At 44.9% G+C, this 14,221-nt stretch overlaps 1 protein-coding gene across 1 annotated transcript in view; it reads left to right on the forward strand.

Annotated features, from left to right (window-relative positions):
- Window positions 1-345: 345 nt before the first annotated feature.
- Window positions 346-14,221, forward strand: part of SLC38A1 (solute carrier family 38 member 1) — a 62,271-nt gene continuing 48,395 nt past the window's right edge. Inside the window, exons 1-3 of the mRNA XM_083182646.1 lie at window positions 346-650; window positions 8,154-8,350; window positions 12,534-12,612. Of these exons, the coding sequence (XP_083038772.1) occupies window positions 8,232-8,350; window positions 12,534-12,612 (198 nt within the window). The 5' untranslated portion in view covers window positions 346-650; window positions 8,154-8,231. The remainder of the gene's footprint in view (window positions 651-8,153; window positions 8,351-12,533; window positions 12,613-14,221) is intronic.

A 14,221-nucleotide genomic window follows, 5' to 3' on the forward strand; every position in this document is an offset into this window, starting at 1 on the left:
AAAACACATTAATAGGACTTATGGTGAAATTATTTAATCCTGCAATACACTGAGGTAAATTGGTGGAACATCTAAAAAGGGAATGTACCCAGTTATAACATGCAATAACATGACCTTGGAAGTGAAGGACACGATTGAGGGCAATATACTGTAACACTGTCATCGTTGCCTTTAGTATGCTCACATACTAGGGACACACATGTCCCCAGCTCTACAGTGACATCATATAGGTGACCAGAATAGGAATAGTCCCAGCCCCAGGTACACAGGGAAGATGAGTGACCAGAATGAAGGGGTGGCGTCTGTATGCGGGTGTATATATAGATCTGTATGTATGTGACAGCAGCAGATAGGCACCAGCGTGTGTGTGTGGTGCTACCAGTAGCACAGCAGCAGCGGCGGCGGCTGGGCACACACGTGTAGGAGGCGCCGGCACACGCTCTCAGGCTGATGAAATCCTTTGTCTGCTCAGCAGCAGAGTACGCAGCAGCAGCAGCATCAGGTCCCGGCGCCGCCACAGCAGCAGCATCATCATCCGCGGTCTCCGTGCCCGCCCCCAGCAGCCCGCCCGGAGCAGCCACGACCCCACCTTTGGATGCGCTGCCTGCTGGTCTCTGACACCGGACTCCCTCATTACCGCCAGCGCACAGGTAACGGCTCGCCTGCACTCGTAGCGCAGCATAGGCTAGTGGGACAGACAGCAGCGAATTTGATTAGTACATACTAGTAGAGTGGCCTTCTGCTGCTGCTGCTGGGAGAATTGCAGTGTGGGACTGGGTGACCAGGAGGGTATGACATGTATACCCTGGGACGGGGAGTCAGGGGGCAACTGGCTGTAATCTCCCCACATCCTTCTCAGGGCTGCTCGGCGCGGTGGCCGCTACTCCGCGGGCTGCTGGAGAGGCTCCCACAGACAGGCTGTGAGGCTAGGCAGAGGCTGGGGCTGCACATGGCACCCACCATGGAGGCAGCCTTGATGGACGGGATGGTAGGGTACCCCCCTCACCCCTGCTGCCCCCCGCCCGCTCGCCCATGTGTCATTGCTGCTCGGCTAGTATATAGCTGGTGGCGGGCAGCAGGATGCGGGGGCGCCCGAGTAGCACTAGCCGCCCCCTCAGCACCATCACCACAGGGAGATGTGTCATTGACGTCATGGTGCTTGTTGCACATGCCTCCGGCCCCGGGCATCTCTCTGGTTTGTCCCTACCTGCAGTGACATTATTACACAGGGGTACACACTGGTGCTATGTGTAGTGTGTGTTACACAGCAGCGGTGACATTGTACACTAGCGGGCGGCCAGTGTGCCTGGTGCTACTTGATGTATTGCTGTCAGCACACAGCACATTGGCAGACTCCGGCCTCTGATTGGCTACCGGGCGGTGACGCTTCAGAGCCCAGTTTCCATCCACCATAATCCTGGCAGGTCACACAACACTGTATAATCTCACACACACACAGTCATACACACACACACACACACACACAGTCATACACATGTCTCTCAGCAAAGCAACACACAACCAGTGTCACACAATTCCCTTCTCTGGTGCTTCTGTCACATTCAGATTTCTAAAGATTACTCAGACAATCTTTTGCTGACTATTTGACATAACTGAGGCTAAAATATACCTTAAAATTACTGATTGTATTGTGGTTCGATTGTATCTTGAATTTACCAAGTGCATGTCACCGTGTTTATATATATATATATATATATATATATATATATATATATATATGCGATGTGTAGGCGGCACTCAAACAGACTTTCCAAGGTAACTTTTAAATAGCCTTTATTCTCCGACGGAGTTTCGGGGCAATACAACCCCCGTTTTCTGTCCTTGAAAACGGGGGTTGTATTGCCCCGAAACGCCGTCGGAGAATAAAGGCTATTTTAAAAGTTACCTTGGAAAGTCTGTTTGAGTGCCGCCTACATATCGCATATGGTCTGGATTGGATCTTGGAAGGCACAGCAGTATAAGAGATTCATTTAGTGGAGTGCCGGTCCCCACAGTATTGTGTGTGTGTATATATATATATATATATATATATATATATATATATATATATATATATATATATATGGAAAATAATGAATCCCTTATATTTTTCATTTATTCACCACTGTCTAGATCTTATACGTTGCGTATGACATATATATTTTAATGGAGCACACCACACGAACTTGCATGTTAATTTTCAGTGCTCACTCTCACCCAGTGTGTGTTCCCAGTATTCCCTGCAATACATAGTAACAGGGAGCCAGGCCCAGGTGACAGGCCGTAGATGCACACCTTTCTACTAATTACTCTCTAGCAGGGTATTCCACAGATGGGCTCTCTCCTCTTGCATCAGATGCTTGCAAGACACCAGACAGTAGATCACGGTGTATACCCGCAGAGTCTAAACCAGTGGTCTCCAACCTTTTTTGGGTCGGGAGCTACTCGCGACAAAATAAACCGCCCGAAGAGCTACTAAAGTAAAAATTGTTAAAAAATCTGCATAATATAAAAAAAAACACACTGCAATGCCCCAGACATAATATGGCACACACTGCAATGTCCAATATGTCACAAACATACCTCCCAACACTGTAGGTAGAGGAGAAGAGACATCTGCGCGTGCCGGAGGCACGCGCCAAAAATTAGAGGGTTCAGCTACTACCGTGGAACTCCTGCAAGGCTACATCCCCCATTTTTTCTGCTATGGGGGCATGGTCAGCTCTCTAAGAGCTGTAGCCACATGGGGTGCGGCCATGGAAAATGGGGGTGTGATACATATATGCCCTCAATAGTGCAGTGCCAGATACACATGACCCCAATAGTGCAGTCCGTGATACCCATTATAAATATGCCCCGCACCGTGATGCTCCATTATACATATGCCACACACACAATGCCCATTATACATATGCCCAACAACGTGATACTCCGTTATACAAATGCCCCACACCGTGATGCTCCATTATACATATGCCACACCGTGATGCTCCATTAATCATATGCCACACACCGTGATGCTCCATTAATCATATGCCACACACCGTGATGCTCCATTAATCATATGCCACACACCGTGATGCTCCATTAATCATATGTCACACACCGTGATGCCCATTATACATATGCCACACAGTGATGCTCCATTAATCATATGCCCCACACCGTGATGCTCCATTATACATATGCCACACCGTGATGCTCCATTAATCATATGCCCCACACCGTGATGTCCATTATACATATGCCACACCGTGATGCTCCATTAATCATATGCCCCACACCGTGATGCTCCATTATACATATGCCACACCGTGATGCTCCATTATACATATGCCCCACACCGTGATGCTCCATTAATCATATGCCACACCGTGATGCTCCATTAATCATATGCCCCACACCGTGATGCTCCATTAATCATATGCCCCACACCGTGATGCTCCATTAATCATATGCCACACCGTGATGCTCATTACACATATGCCACACAAATGATGCCCATTACACATATGCCCCACACCTTGATGCTCATTAATTAATAATCATCAAGGTATCTGGGGCATATGCCACACACATGATGCCCATTATACAAATGCCCCACAGCGTGAAGCTCATTATTAATGAGCATCAAGTGTGTGGCATCATGTGTGTGGCATATGCCCCCCACACCTTGATGATTATTAATTAATGAGTATCAAGGTGTGGGGCATATGTTTAATGGGCATTATTTGTGTGGCATATGTTTAATGACTCATTAAACATATGCCATACACATGATGCCCATTATACCTCAAGCAGTAAACAGTTGCGCACACACAGTTAAAAAAAAAAAAAAATTAACTGACCGAGTTAAGCAGAGGCTGTGCGGCATGTTGGGGACGTCAGGAGGTCACACTGCCGTCAAGTTAGGAAGCGCTACGCGGCAGGAGGTCACTGCCGCCGCCAGGTCCAGAAACGCGGCATCTCACTTCCTGACCTCCTGCCGCCAAGCAAGGACCCGCTGCGCGGCAGGAGGTCACTGAGCCCCAGGAGGTCACGTCCCCAGCTGCAGCTGATGCGATCCCATGCAAATGGACATTTCACGTCCTGACCTCCTGCCGCCAAGCAAGGACCCGCTGCGCGGCAGGAGGTCACTGCCGCCGCCAGGTCCAGAAACGCGGCATTTACTCACTTCCTGACCTCCTGCCGCCAAGCAAGGACCCGCTGCGCGGCAGGAGGTCACTGAGCCCCGAGCTACTCTAAAACACCCGGCGAGCTACCCGTCGCTCGCGAGCGACGGGTTGGCGAACGCTGGTCTAAACCATCTCAGTATTGTTACTTGAGTTACCACTATCAAGTACTTACATTTTCAGTCTTTAGCGCATACTCTCATTCCAAATAGATTTGCTTTATTCTCTGCAATGCCCACGATGTATCAGGGAAGAACTTCTGGACAATTGGAAAAGCATGTAGGATGGAAGAGATAAGTCTGCACTCTACTATATTAGTCCTATTAATTTGGGTCTGACCACCTGTTTTTTTTTTGTGTTTGGTGGGGGTGAATATGCTAACAACCAATGGGAAACTTTTATGCGAAAAATAAAAAAAGGGGGTTGTAAACTTGGACGCACACCTTTGTTTAAATCGACAAAATTGAGGGATTTACTTTTTCATTTGTTTTACATAAAGATTGAGGGCGGGATGTACTAAAGGGAAAATGCGGTACAACTGGGGTTTTACAGCATTTTCCTATTTACCATCACCCATTCGCCCCGTTTTCGCTTGGCAGGGTATCTATGGGCTTGGCCTATGGGCTTCTATCGCCGCCCGACGTCCGCCGTCCACGCCCCCCCGTCCTCCTGATCTCCTCCTCCCCCAGCAGGTGGCACAGCCGGGAGGACATCCGGCTTCAGGGGGGAGGAGGAGACGCAGGGGGGCGCTGGCAGCCGCCGGGAGGTGACGGGGACCCCCGCAGACCACATCACAGGTATCGGGGGTGTCTCCGTCATCGCAACTCGATGCTAGCCGCATATGTTAGTACATATGCGGCAGCATCGCGGCAGCTGCCAGGCGAAGGGCGGCGATGTATATTAATACATCCCGCCCTGAGAGTGAAGAAAAATAGTATTAATTGGAAAAGCAGAAACACGCTTCTAACTCTTACTCAGTGCCACCTAGTATCTTCTGTATCACTCATTTCAGGGCCCATTTATTATGGGCTCACATTGGGATCACATATACAATGCAATCTGGACGGGATCTGCCACCAAGGATCACATTTTGATATGCGATCTTTTCGGCAGGATTTACCTTCCTGCTCTCACAGGGACAGGGGCTCCAAAAAGGTGCCTGTCCCTGCGATGTTCTGTGCCGGGGCGTCTGCATATGCGCGGTTAGCGCTGACCCTGAAGGCTGCAATGGGCTACCGCCATCTCAGACTGACGGTAGCTCCGAGACCCAATGCGATGTTGACCAATGTTGTGTGAGTAGCTAACAATATGTAAGCACATAATTTAGTATTATTAAAAGGTCTGATCGCATAAAAGCTAATTGATAACAAGTACATTTTGCTGAATTTGGCTGCCTAGGCACTGTGCTGCTTAGCGAATACAGTATGTGTTTCCTGCATCTATAATCCGCATGGTACATCTAGCGTATTATAACTGTATGCGTTATGTATATCTGTACTGTCACTGTTTAACTGCTACCTAACTGGCTGTTGCACAGCAACCCAAATCCAATTCGTAGTATACGCAAGTATACCTGGCCAGTAAAGCTGATTCTGATTCTGGGACACTATCCATTATGCTATATTCACTTTATATTTATTGGATATCAGCAAAGGGAAACTCTGGGGGGAAATTAATAGGATGAGAGATTCAGAAAGTGAGAGATTTGATAAGAAATCTCCATTTTTTTTTTTAAATTGGCAATCATTTACACTGCAAAACCAGTTTGGTTTTGTAGTGTACATGATTGCTGCTTTAAAAAAATTATGGAGATTTTTTACCAAATCTCTCACTTTATGGATCTCTCATCCTATTAAATATCACCCTATTAGTTATATGTAATAGGGTGCACACATTTAAAAAATAAAAAATCGCAAATGTAATAGGGTGCAATTGTTTTTAGACAAAGTCGGATTTCGAATGCGATTTAGTACATAATTACTTCAATAGTCTAGTGCAGATTCACTCCCCTCCTGAGGCCAAGGAATGGACTAAACAACACAACATTTCGGTATAGACAACACTTTCCATTATTAATATTTATTTATTACCAGTTAGTTATATAGCGCACACATATTCTGCAGCGCTTTACAATGAATATTTGAACATTCACATTAGTCCCTGCCCCAGTGGAGTTTGCTACCACATGTACATGCACACAGACATGCTACGGTTACTTTTTTTGGGAGCCAATTATTCTACCAGTATGTTTTTAAATTATACAACTTCCTTTAAACAGGTTTGGCTTTACATGTATATATATATATGTATATTGCTACATTCGTAGAGATCTGGTAAGTCCTCCATTGGTTCAAGCAGTAGGATGCCTCAGTTTATGCATCAAAACATTCAGTTAGGGCAGTGGTTCCCAAACTGTGTGCCTAGGCTCCCTGGGGAGCCTAAGGACTCTTTAAGGGGTGCCTTGGATTGGTGGTCCAGGATAAATTCAAATTATTTATGTTCAATGTAAAAGGCAAAGCCAGTGCTGGTGGCTGCCAGTCATAAAATATGTGGACAAACAGAAACAAATATTGCCCCTCACTACATAATTAAACCTAACTATGACATATAAAAATAATTTATTTCATTTAATATTTTTTTCTAAGTTTCTGAATAAGAAACTTTTGGCCTAGGGGTGCCCTGAAAAAAAATCTTATACTTTAGGGTGCCGAGATTCAAAAAACTTTGGGAACCACTGAGTTAGGGATATTACAATACCTGTATCAATTATTAAACTTTTATACATATTAAAGCATAGGTCATCCAACATCAAATCAACAAAGAATTAAAAATAATACTACCTTATAATCTCTTTTTTCAGTTAAAATTGGTATAAAAAATAAAAATGCTGCCACAAGGGTAAAGAAAAACCCCAAGTCTTAGGAGCAAATTTATCATATAATATTTGCAGGTAATTCCCCCCAAAACACCTGTTTTCGGGTGTTATTTGCACATATTAGGTATCCCCCCTGAATGAATTAGGAGCGGCAGGAATCTCCATTACCTGCTGTGATGATCCCTCCTGTCCCGCCACCAACCGCTTCACCCATGGGTTTCTATGGGGATGTGATACTGCCCGATGAATCAACATCAGGCAGCATCGCAGCGAGTCCCTGGGCTACCGCCATTCTGAGATTCCGCACTGCCGGCGGGGCAGTGTGCAGTCAGCCTGCCCCGTTTTGGTGATGGCGCCAACTTGGGCCGCCCCCATCGGTGATGTCGGCTGCCTGGGCCGCCCCCATCGGCTGCCCGGGCCCACCCACAATGGTGACTTCGATGGGCCGGTCCGCTCCCTTCATGATGTCCCCGTACAGCACTGTCCTGCCCTATCCAGTTCCTAGAAGGAATGAAAATAATGTTATACCAATCGTTAATCGCGCCACAGTAGACTGCAGCTAGGCCTATACTTCAGAGTCCACCACACTCTTAAACGTTAACAACAAATAAAAATGAAGTATAGGACACCAGCGCTGTCCTAATTAAGATATATTTCAATATCACCGATACAAGTGTTCAATGTAGTATTTTCATTATTCATCTGGCACCCCTCATCACCAAACTGACCTAGTGGAGGTGCCCTACATGCACATAAAGGTTTCTTTCTGGTCTGGCTGTTCTTTCACTGGAATGGTATACATCCAGTGAAAGAACAGCCAGACCAGAAAGAAACCTTTATATGCAGTTCCTAGAAAGAACACTACACCAAGTTGCAAAAAGTGATAAAGTAGAGAGTGATAAACAAACAGCCAACCAGCTCCTTACCGTCCTTTCCAACCCAGCCTGTAACATTGCAGTTCTGAGCTGATTGGCTGGTACATTATCACTCTCAACCTTATCACTTTTTGAAGCTTGTTGCATCTGACCTCAAGTATGAATGCGGAATACAATTTTCGTGTAGATGAATCAATGTTTTCACAACAGTATATCTTCTTTTTCAATAAGGATCTCCATTGAACATTTTTCAAGAAAAACAAAAACAAAAGGAAGGCTACTGTAGCAACTGGAAAATATCCTTTAAAGATGCCTTTCAAAAACGGCTTGGAATTGACCGAATTACAGAATATGACCACGCCGGAAGATGATAACATTAGTAATGATTCCAATGAGCTGATTGAGGCAGACGGCAATCGTATTAGCAGGTGAGAAACTTTCCTTTAATGATAACTACCGGTAGGTAACTGCCTGAAATGTTCTGTCTAGATTGAAATGATAGTGAATAGATTCCATGGGTATTTTAGAGCTATATTTACCCAAGGATTAACTAACCTAAACATCTCAGCGATATCTTGCCTGTGGGCGTGATATATTAACCATCATCACTACAGGCCAGTTTTGCAGAGGACATTTTTTTATCATTCAACAAGGTTTTATTGATATATTGGGGGTTGATATTAATGTTCTATAAAAGAAAAGTGAAGGTTATTCCTACAACTACAAATCAGATTCTAGCTACCACTTATCTAGTACAATACTGAAAATGATAGCTAGAATCTGATTAGTTTATAATTTTAGCAAATCTACCCCCATGTTTTACACCAGGGATGGGAACCTTCAGCCCGCCAGCTGTTGTTGAACTACACATCCCAGCATGCCATGCAACAGTTTTAGTATGGCCAAATAGCAAAACTGTAGCAGGCATGTACTGTAGTTCAACAACAGCTGGAGGGCCAAAGGTTCCCCATCCGTCTTTTACACAATAGATTTAGGGGGAAGGACATAAAATCATCAAATTGTAATTCAATGTTTTCTGGTCACCATTGCATACTATCCAACATCCAGATCAAATAATGAAAAATAGTCCAACCTTTATAATATCCTTTTATATAGCTGGCTAGATGTGTTCTGAATTCCAGAATCCTGCACATAGATCTGATTTTACATAGACACAGTGACTAACAGGACACTACAGCAGTTCTAATCAACAAAGCCCATGACTCAGAGAGACAATTAGAACCTCGCTATGGCTAGACTAAAGGTTTATTTGTAGCAGTAAAGCTTTGAAAATCAGTTTCAATTAAAGCAGACCACACACTTATATTTTCTAAATGTGCTTTAATGGGGCCTGTCTGCAAAATTAACAGTGCTTGAAAAATGACGTGGCCATGCTTTCACACACATACTCTGTGTCTTGATGATAAATAGTGTAAATTACATGTAAGTGAGTAGCACAATTTCTAGCATACAGATGACCATTTGATGCTACATTACAAAATACTTTGATTTAAAGTTGGGAACAAAATACAAATGTATTTTGTGGTAATGGTTATACTTACAAATTAGCATGTCAGTCAGTGCAAATCTGAAATTAAACATTAGGGTGCTGATGTAGAGTTGGACATAAGGCTCTGTGTGTCAGATTAGGATGGGATGAGGGAACTGGCGAGTGCTGGGGAACTGAGGGGCCGACTGGAGGATGGAAACTTGGAGGTCGAATGTAATGTCTACTCATGTAACTGTGGAAGAATGCAGAGGATACTGAAGAATGCTTCTGCAATATAGAATATGAATTCTGCAATACAATTCAAAAGAATATTTAGATTATACGAACTTCAGTAGTAATAGTCTCTAATGAATAGAGAATAATAAAGTCTTCGGCATTGAGACTTTAGGAGATTAGGGGCGAAGCTTGAAAGACAAGGACTGTATTATACAATGGATTGCAGTCTTGTAGAAGAACTGGTATCTGTAGCTTTAAGGAAGATATACTGTGGCTTGAAGATATACTGCGAAGACTGTGGCGTGAAGTTATACTGCAAAGACTGTGGCTTGAAGTTGGACCGCGAAGATGTTATACTGCGGCGACTGTCAGACCTCATCAAAGAATTGCTATTAACCCCTTGAATGGTAGGTTTTGCTGGGGCAGGACAAACCTACCAGGGCAGGTTTGTCCTGCCCCAGCAAATCCCACCATAGTTGGAAGCCGGGCCCCCCTCCCTCACCTCTGCTCCGGCGTTAGTACGCCGGAGCTTCCCTGCCGCCGCTGTCCCCGCTGCCTTAGCCACCGGCGTGTCACATTCAGTAGTGATGTCGGCGGCAGGCTGGGGCATGTTCGCGGTGGCATCGGGAGGACTCGGGTGCCTGAGCACTCCTGAGTCCCCCCGAACATCCCCGAGCCTGCCGCCTTTGTCATTGCTACTAAAAGTATGGCGGCTGGGGGAGCAGGGTTAGAAGAGCTCCGGCGTGCGATCTCCGGAGCACAGGTGATGGGAGGGTATGGAGACTGACTGGGGGGGGGGGGCACTCTAGAGGTGCTGCGCCAGTGGTGCACACCTGGACACCACTGGTGCGCACCTATTTCATATTTGTGGTATGCCCGGAAATTTTCCGGGACAGCCCGCTGCGGCAGCGCAGCTGAGCCTGGGAAATTTCCAGGCATACCACTCAAGGGGTTAATATACATCCATTGAGATACCGTTATTGGTGTATATAATATTAATGACCAGGAAGCTGGTGATGTGATCCTATATAATGGTCACTTGATCCTATAGTGATCAACATTTGAGTAATGACATTCTTGGAATTTCTTCTTATCTGTGTTACAACAGATTGGCTGTCTTTCAATCATACAGTATCTCATATTTCCACTGATATTGTAAGAGTCTCTGATCTATTGTCTTGCTATTAATACTAATGTTCCTTGAAACTTCTACAAGGAATTCAATACTACAGATGTAGGATATGTAAAAATGTTTTCTTCTGACATATATGCATAAGAATAAATAATAAATAAATAAGCAAAGGAGCATTATTGCAACAATTGTATAAGATACTTCTCTACCACCGCAGACATTTTAGCAAGTCACAATAAGCTTGGATGCAATAATGGTATATGGCCCTTATTCAGATCTGATCCCAGTACAAATTTGTTCTCAAAATGGGCAAAACCATGTGCACTACAGGTGGGGCAGATGTAACATGTGCAGAGAGAGTTAAATTTGGGTGGGGTGTGTTGAAACTGAAAACTAAATTGCAGTGTAAAAATAATGCAGTCATTATTTACCCTGCACAGAAACAAAATAACATACAAATCTAACTCTCTCTATACATGTTACATCTGCCACACCTGCAGTGCACATGGTTTGGCCCATTTTGAGAACAAATTTGTACTGCGATCAGATCTGAATCAGGGCCTATGTTTCATGCCTTTGTGTGATGTGTTGAGTCTGTACTTTCTTTCTAGAACATCATGTTTTTTTAAAGAAACACGAGACCCCCAGGACCGCATACAGTGCATGTTTTGCAGGTTACCGAACAGAAGCACTAGTGAAATAATTGGCTTCACCTGTGGATATTTTTAAATGTGTCAGTGAGTAATAAGTACACCTGTTCACCTGCCAGGTGACCTGAAAAATGTGAACTGTGGGGACTGAGGACTGCAAATAATGAAATAGGGATTTTAGTTGATCTTGGATCAGTTCATACACACTTTCCAATCTTCTGCCCAATAAGTTGTGCCTGATATCACAACTGGATGGGCATTAAAATATATCTGCCCGGTTGGGATGTCAGTCATCAGCGGTCCCTTCAGCAAGTGTACCCAACCCCATAAACACAGTCATTCACATTTATCAATTCCAAGCATTGCCTTTACTTCCCACCATAATCTTTTGTAGAGCGCCTTAAATGGCTGCCACACCAGGACCCTTAAGTGGGACCTATGAATAATCCTGTAACCTTCCGCAGCCTTTGTATTATTTCCGTGATCTCTGTATTTCATGCTAAGCTAAACCGTTTTTGACAGCTGCAGGTGTCGTTGCCCATACTCCGCCACAGGTACATGTCTGTGGTGGGTAGCGAGGTGCATGTGAGAGTCCGCCAGGCAGGGAGATAGCGCATTAGCTTACTGCTGTGTTCTCTAGCGGAGATCGCCTGAGGGGAGAGTTTTAACTGCCCCGCTTTGGCATACAATATATTAATACATCTTGTCAATGTAGCTTAATGCTTCGCCTCAGTAATGAGGTAAAGCAGGAAGTGCTATAGCGGCACCATACACGCCTGTATAATACATCTCCGCCTGTGTGAGAACAAGGCTGGTATAATGTATGAGTGTGCACTGAGAGAGTGACAGTTGGCATTTGTGTAGATAATGTCAGTGGCTGCTAACTGTTAGCAATAGGAGTCATGCAGTTTTAATATTCAAGAAGACCACAAAGTTGCTATTAGGGTTTATACCAATCCCCATGTAATAACATAGATAAATAATATTTAAGCATAAGGCTAGTAAGTGTTATCTCCTCTTTTGATTAAAAAAATCAGATTACAGATTGTTATTGAAAATACTGTGTATAATCGCACACAAAATGTAATTTACTATCTCCACAGTAAATTTATTGCTGACCGTGAAAGTAGAAGAAGTCTTACTAACAGTCATCTTGAAAAAAAGAAATCCTGTGATGATTACGTAAGTGTACTTTTGCTCTGGCTTCATTACCAGTTCCTCTGTGTGGGGAAACTACAGGTGTGTTCTCACACTCCTAGCTTCAATATGCCATGCGCTATTTGGCTTGCACAGAGCATACATTTCCCTTATTTTATTTATTTTTTGCTCTAACTTTTTTATTTCTTCTGCTGGGTACGCACTGAGAGATACATTAACCATATGCATTATACCATTTTTTTTAAATAATAATATTGGGAAAATTGGCTAGTTTATATGCTCAATATCAATATCCTCTGTCCCCCCGTTGTCTGTACATGCAGCGCAATGTTGACTATATCAATAACATTGATAACGATGCATGTACATAGCAGGGGTCCCAGTGAGTGATATTGTTCAGTTTGTACACTCAATATAGTTTGCCCGCAGCAGCACTGATATCGTTAACAATATTTGCGTTGCCACAAATTGCCCAGTTTGTCTCCAGCATAAGCGGCAAACGGAAGCTGCTTCATGACACTGCACTGATTGATTTGATATGGAATAATTTTCAATCTGTGTGCGACTGAGGGGGGTATTCAATGTCAAGGGAACGGCTGTCAAGCAAGCTCGACAGCCGTGCCCCTGTCCCGTTCTCGCTTTGCTCGACTGGAGCTCGGTGGTCGGGATTCAACGTCCCAGCCGCCGAGCAGTGAGAAAGGGGCGTGGCCGCGCGTTGAGGACGGAAATAGATGAGCTCCGGCCAGGAGCTCGCCTATTTCCGGCTTTTATCAACGAGCCCGACAGCTTGTGATGTCGGGCTCGTTCTGTGGAGAAACCCTGTTCAATGCTGTCGGGGAAGTCAGCATTGAATAGGGCCCCGCAGCCATCTCCCCCGTCGGGAGATGGTTGCGGAAGGACGACAAGGATTGAATACCCCCCCTGAATCTGCAAAACACAACGGAAATTAAAATGGAAATAAGTAATGGACACTGCATTGTATCACTTTGTAAACAGATTTAGGGGGATATTCAATCTCCGGCGAGCACCTCCCATCAGGGAGATGCCCGCCGGGCCCTATTCAATGCTGTCTTCCCTGACAGCATTGAGCAGGGTATCTCGGCAGAACGAGCCCGACATCACTAGCTGTCGGGCTCGTTCTGCCGAAAACAGCCGGGAAGTGACGAGCTTGCCGGCTGCAGCTCGCCTCTTCCCGGCCGCAACTCACGGCCACGCCCCCTTTTCGCTCCCCGGCAGGCGGGGCATTGAATCCCGCCTGCGTGTTCTCGGTCGAGCTGACCGAGAACGGGACTGGGTCACGGCGGTCGAGCAAGCTCGACCGCCGTGACCCTGACATTGAATACCCCCCTTAGACTCCATTGCCTTTCTTTACATGTGAATTCTATAATTGTTTATAATATGAACTGTGAACTTTATCAAAATATTAATATTGCATCACAATAATTAACTTTTTGCGGTAGTGCACAATACTGAGTTGGGGGCAAAACAAAAATGTGAGTAAAGACACCTATCCATTACATGAAGGTATCGCTTGATACCTCAATACCCTGACAACATCGTATGCTGTCCTTGTGCATGCGATGAATCATAGGCGATCCCAGTCTCATTGCGGGATCAGGTGGATTCTTGTTGC

The sequence above is a fragment of the Crinia signifera genome, chromosome 4, assembly GCF_055691185.1.
Source record: "Crinia signifera chromosome 4, ASM5569118v1, whole genome shotgun sequence".
Lineage (NCBI taxonomy): Eukaryota > Metazoa > Chordata > Amphibia > Anura > Myobatrachidae > Crinia > Crinia signifera.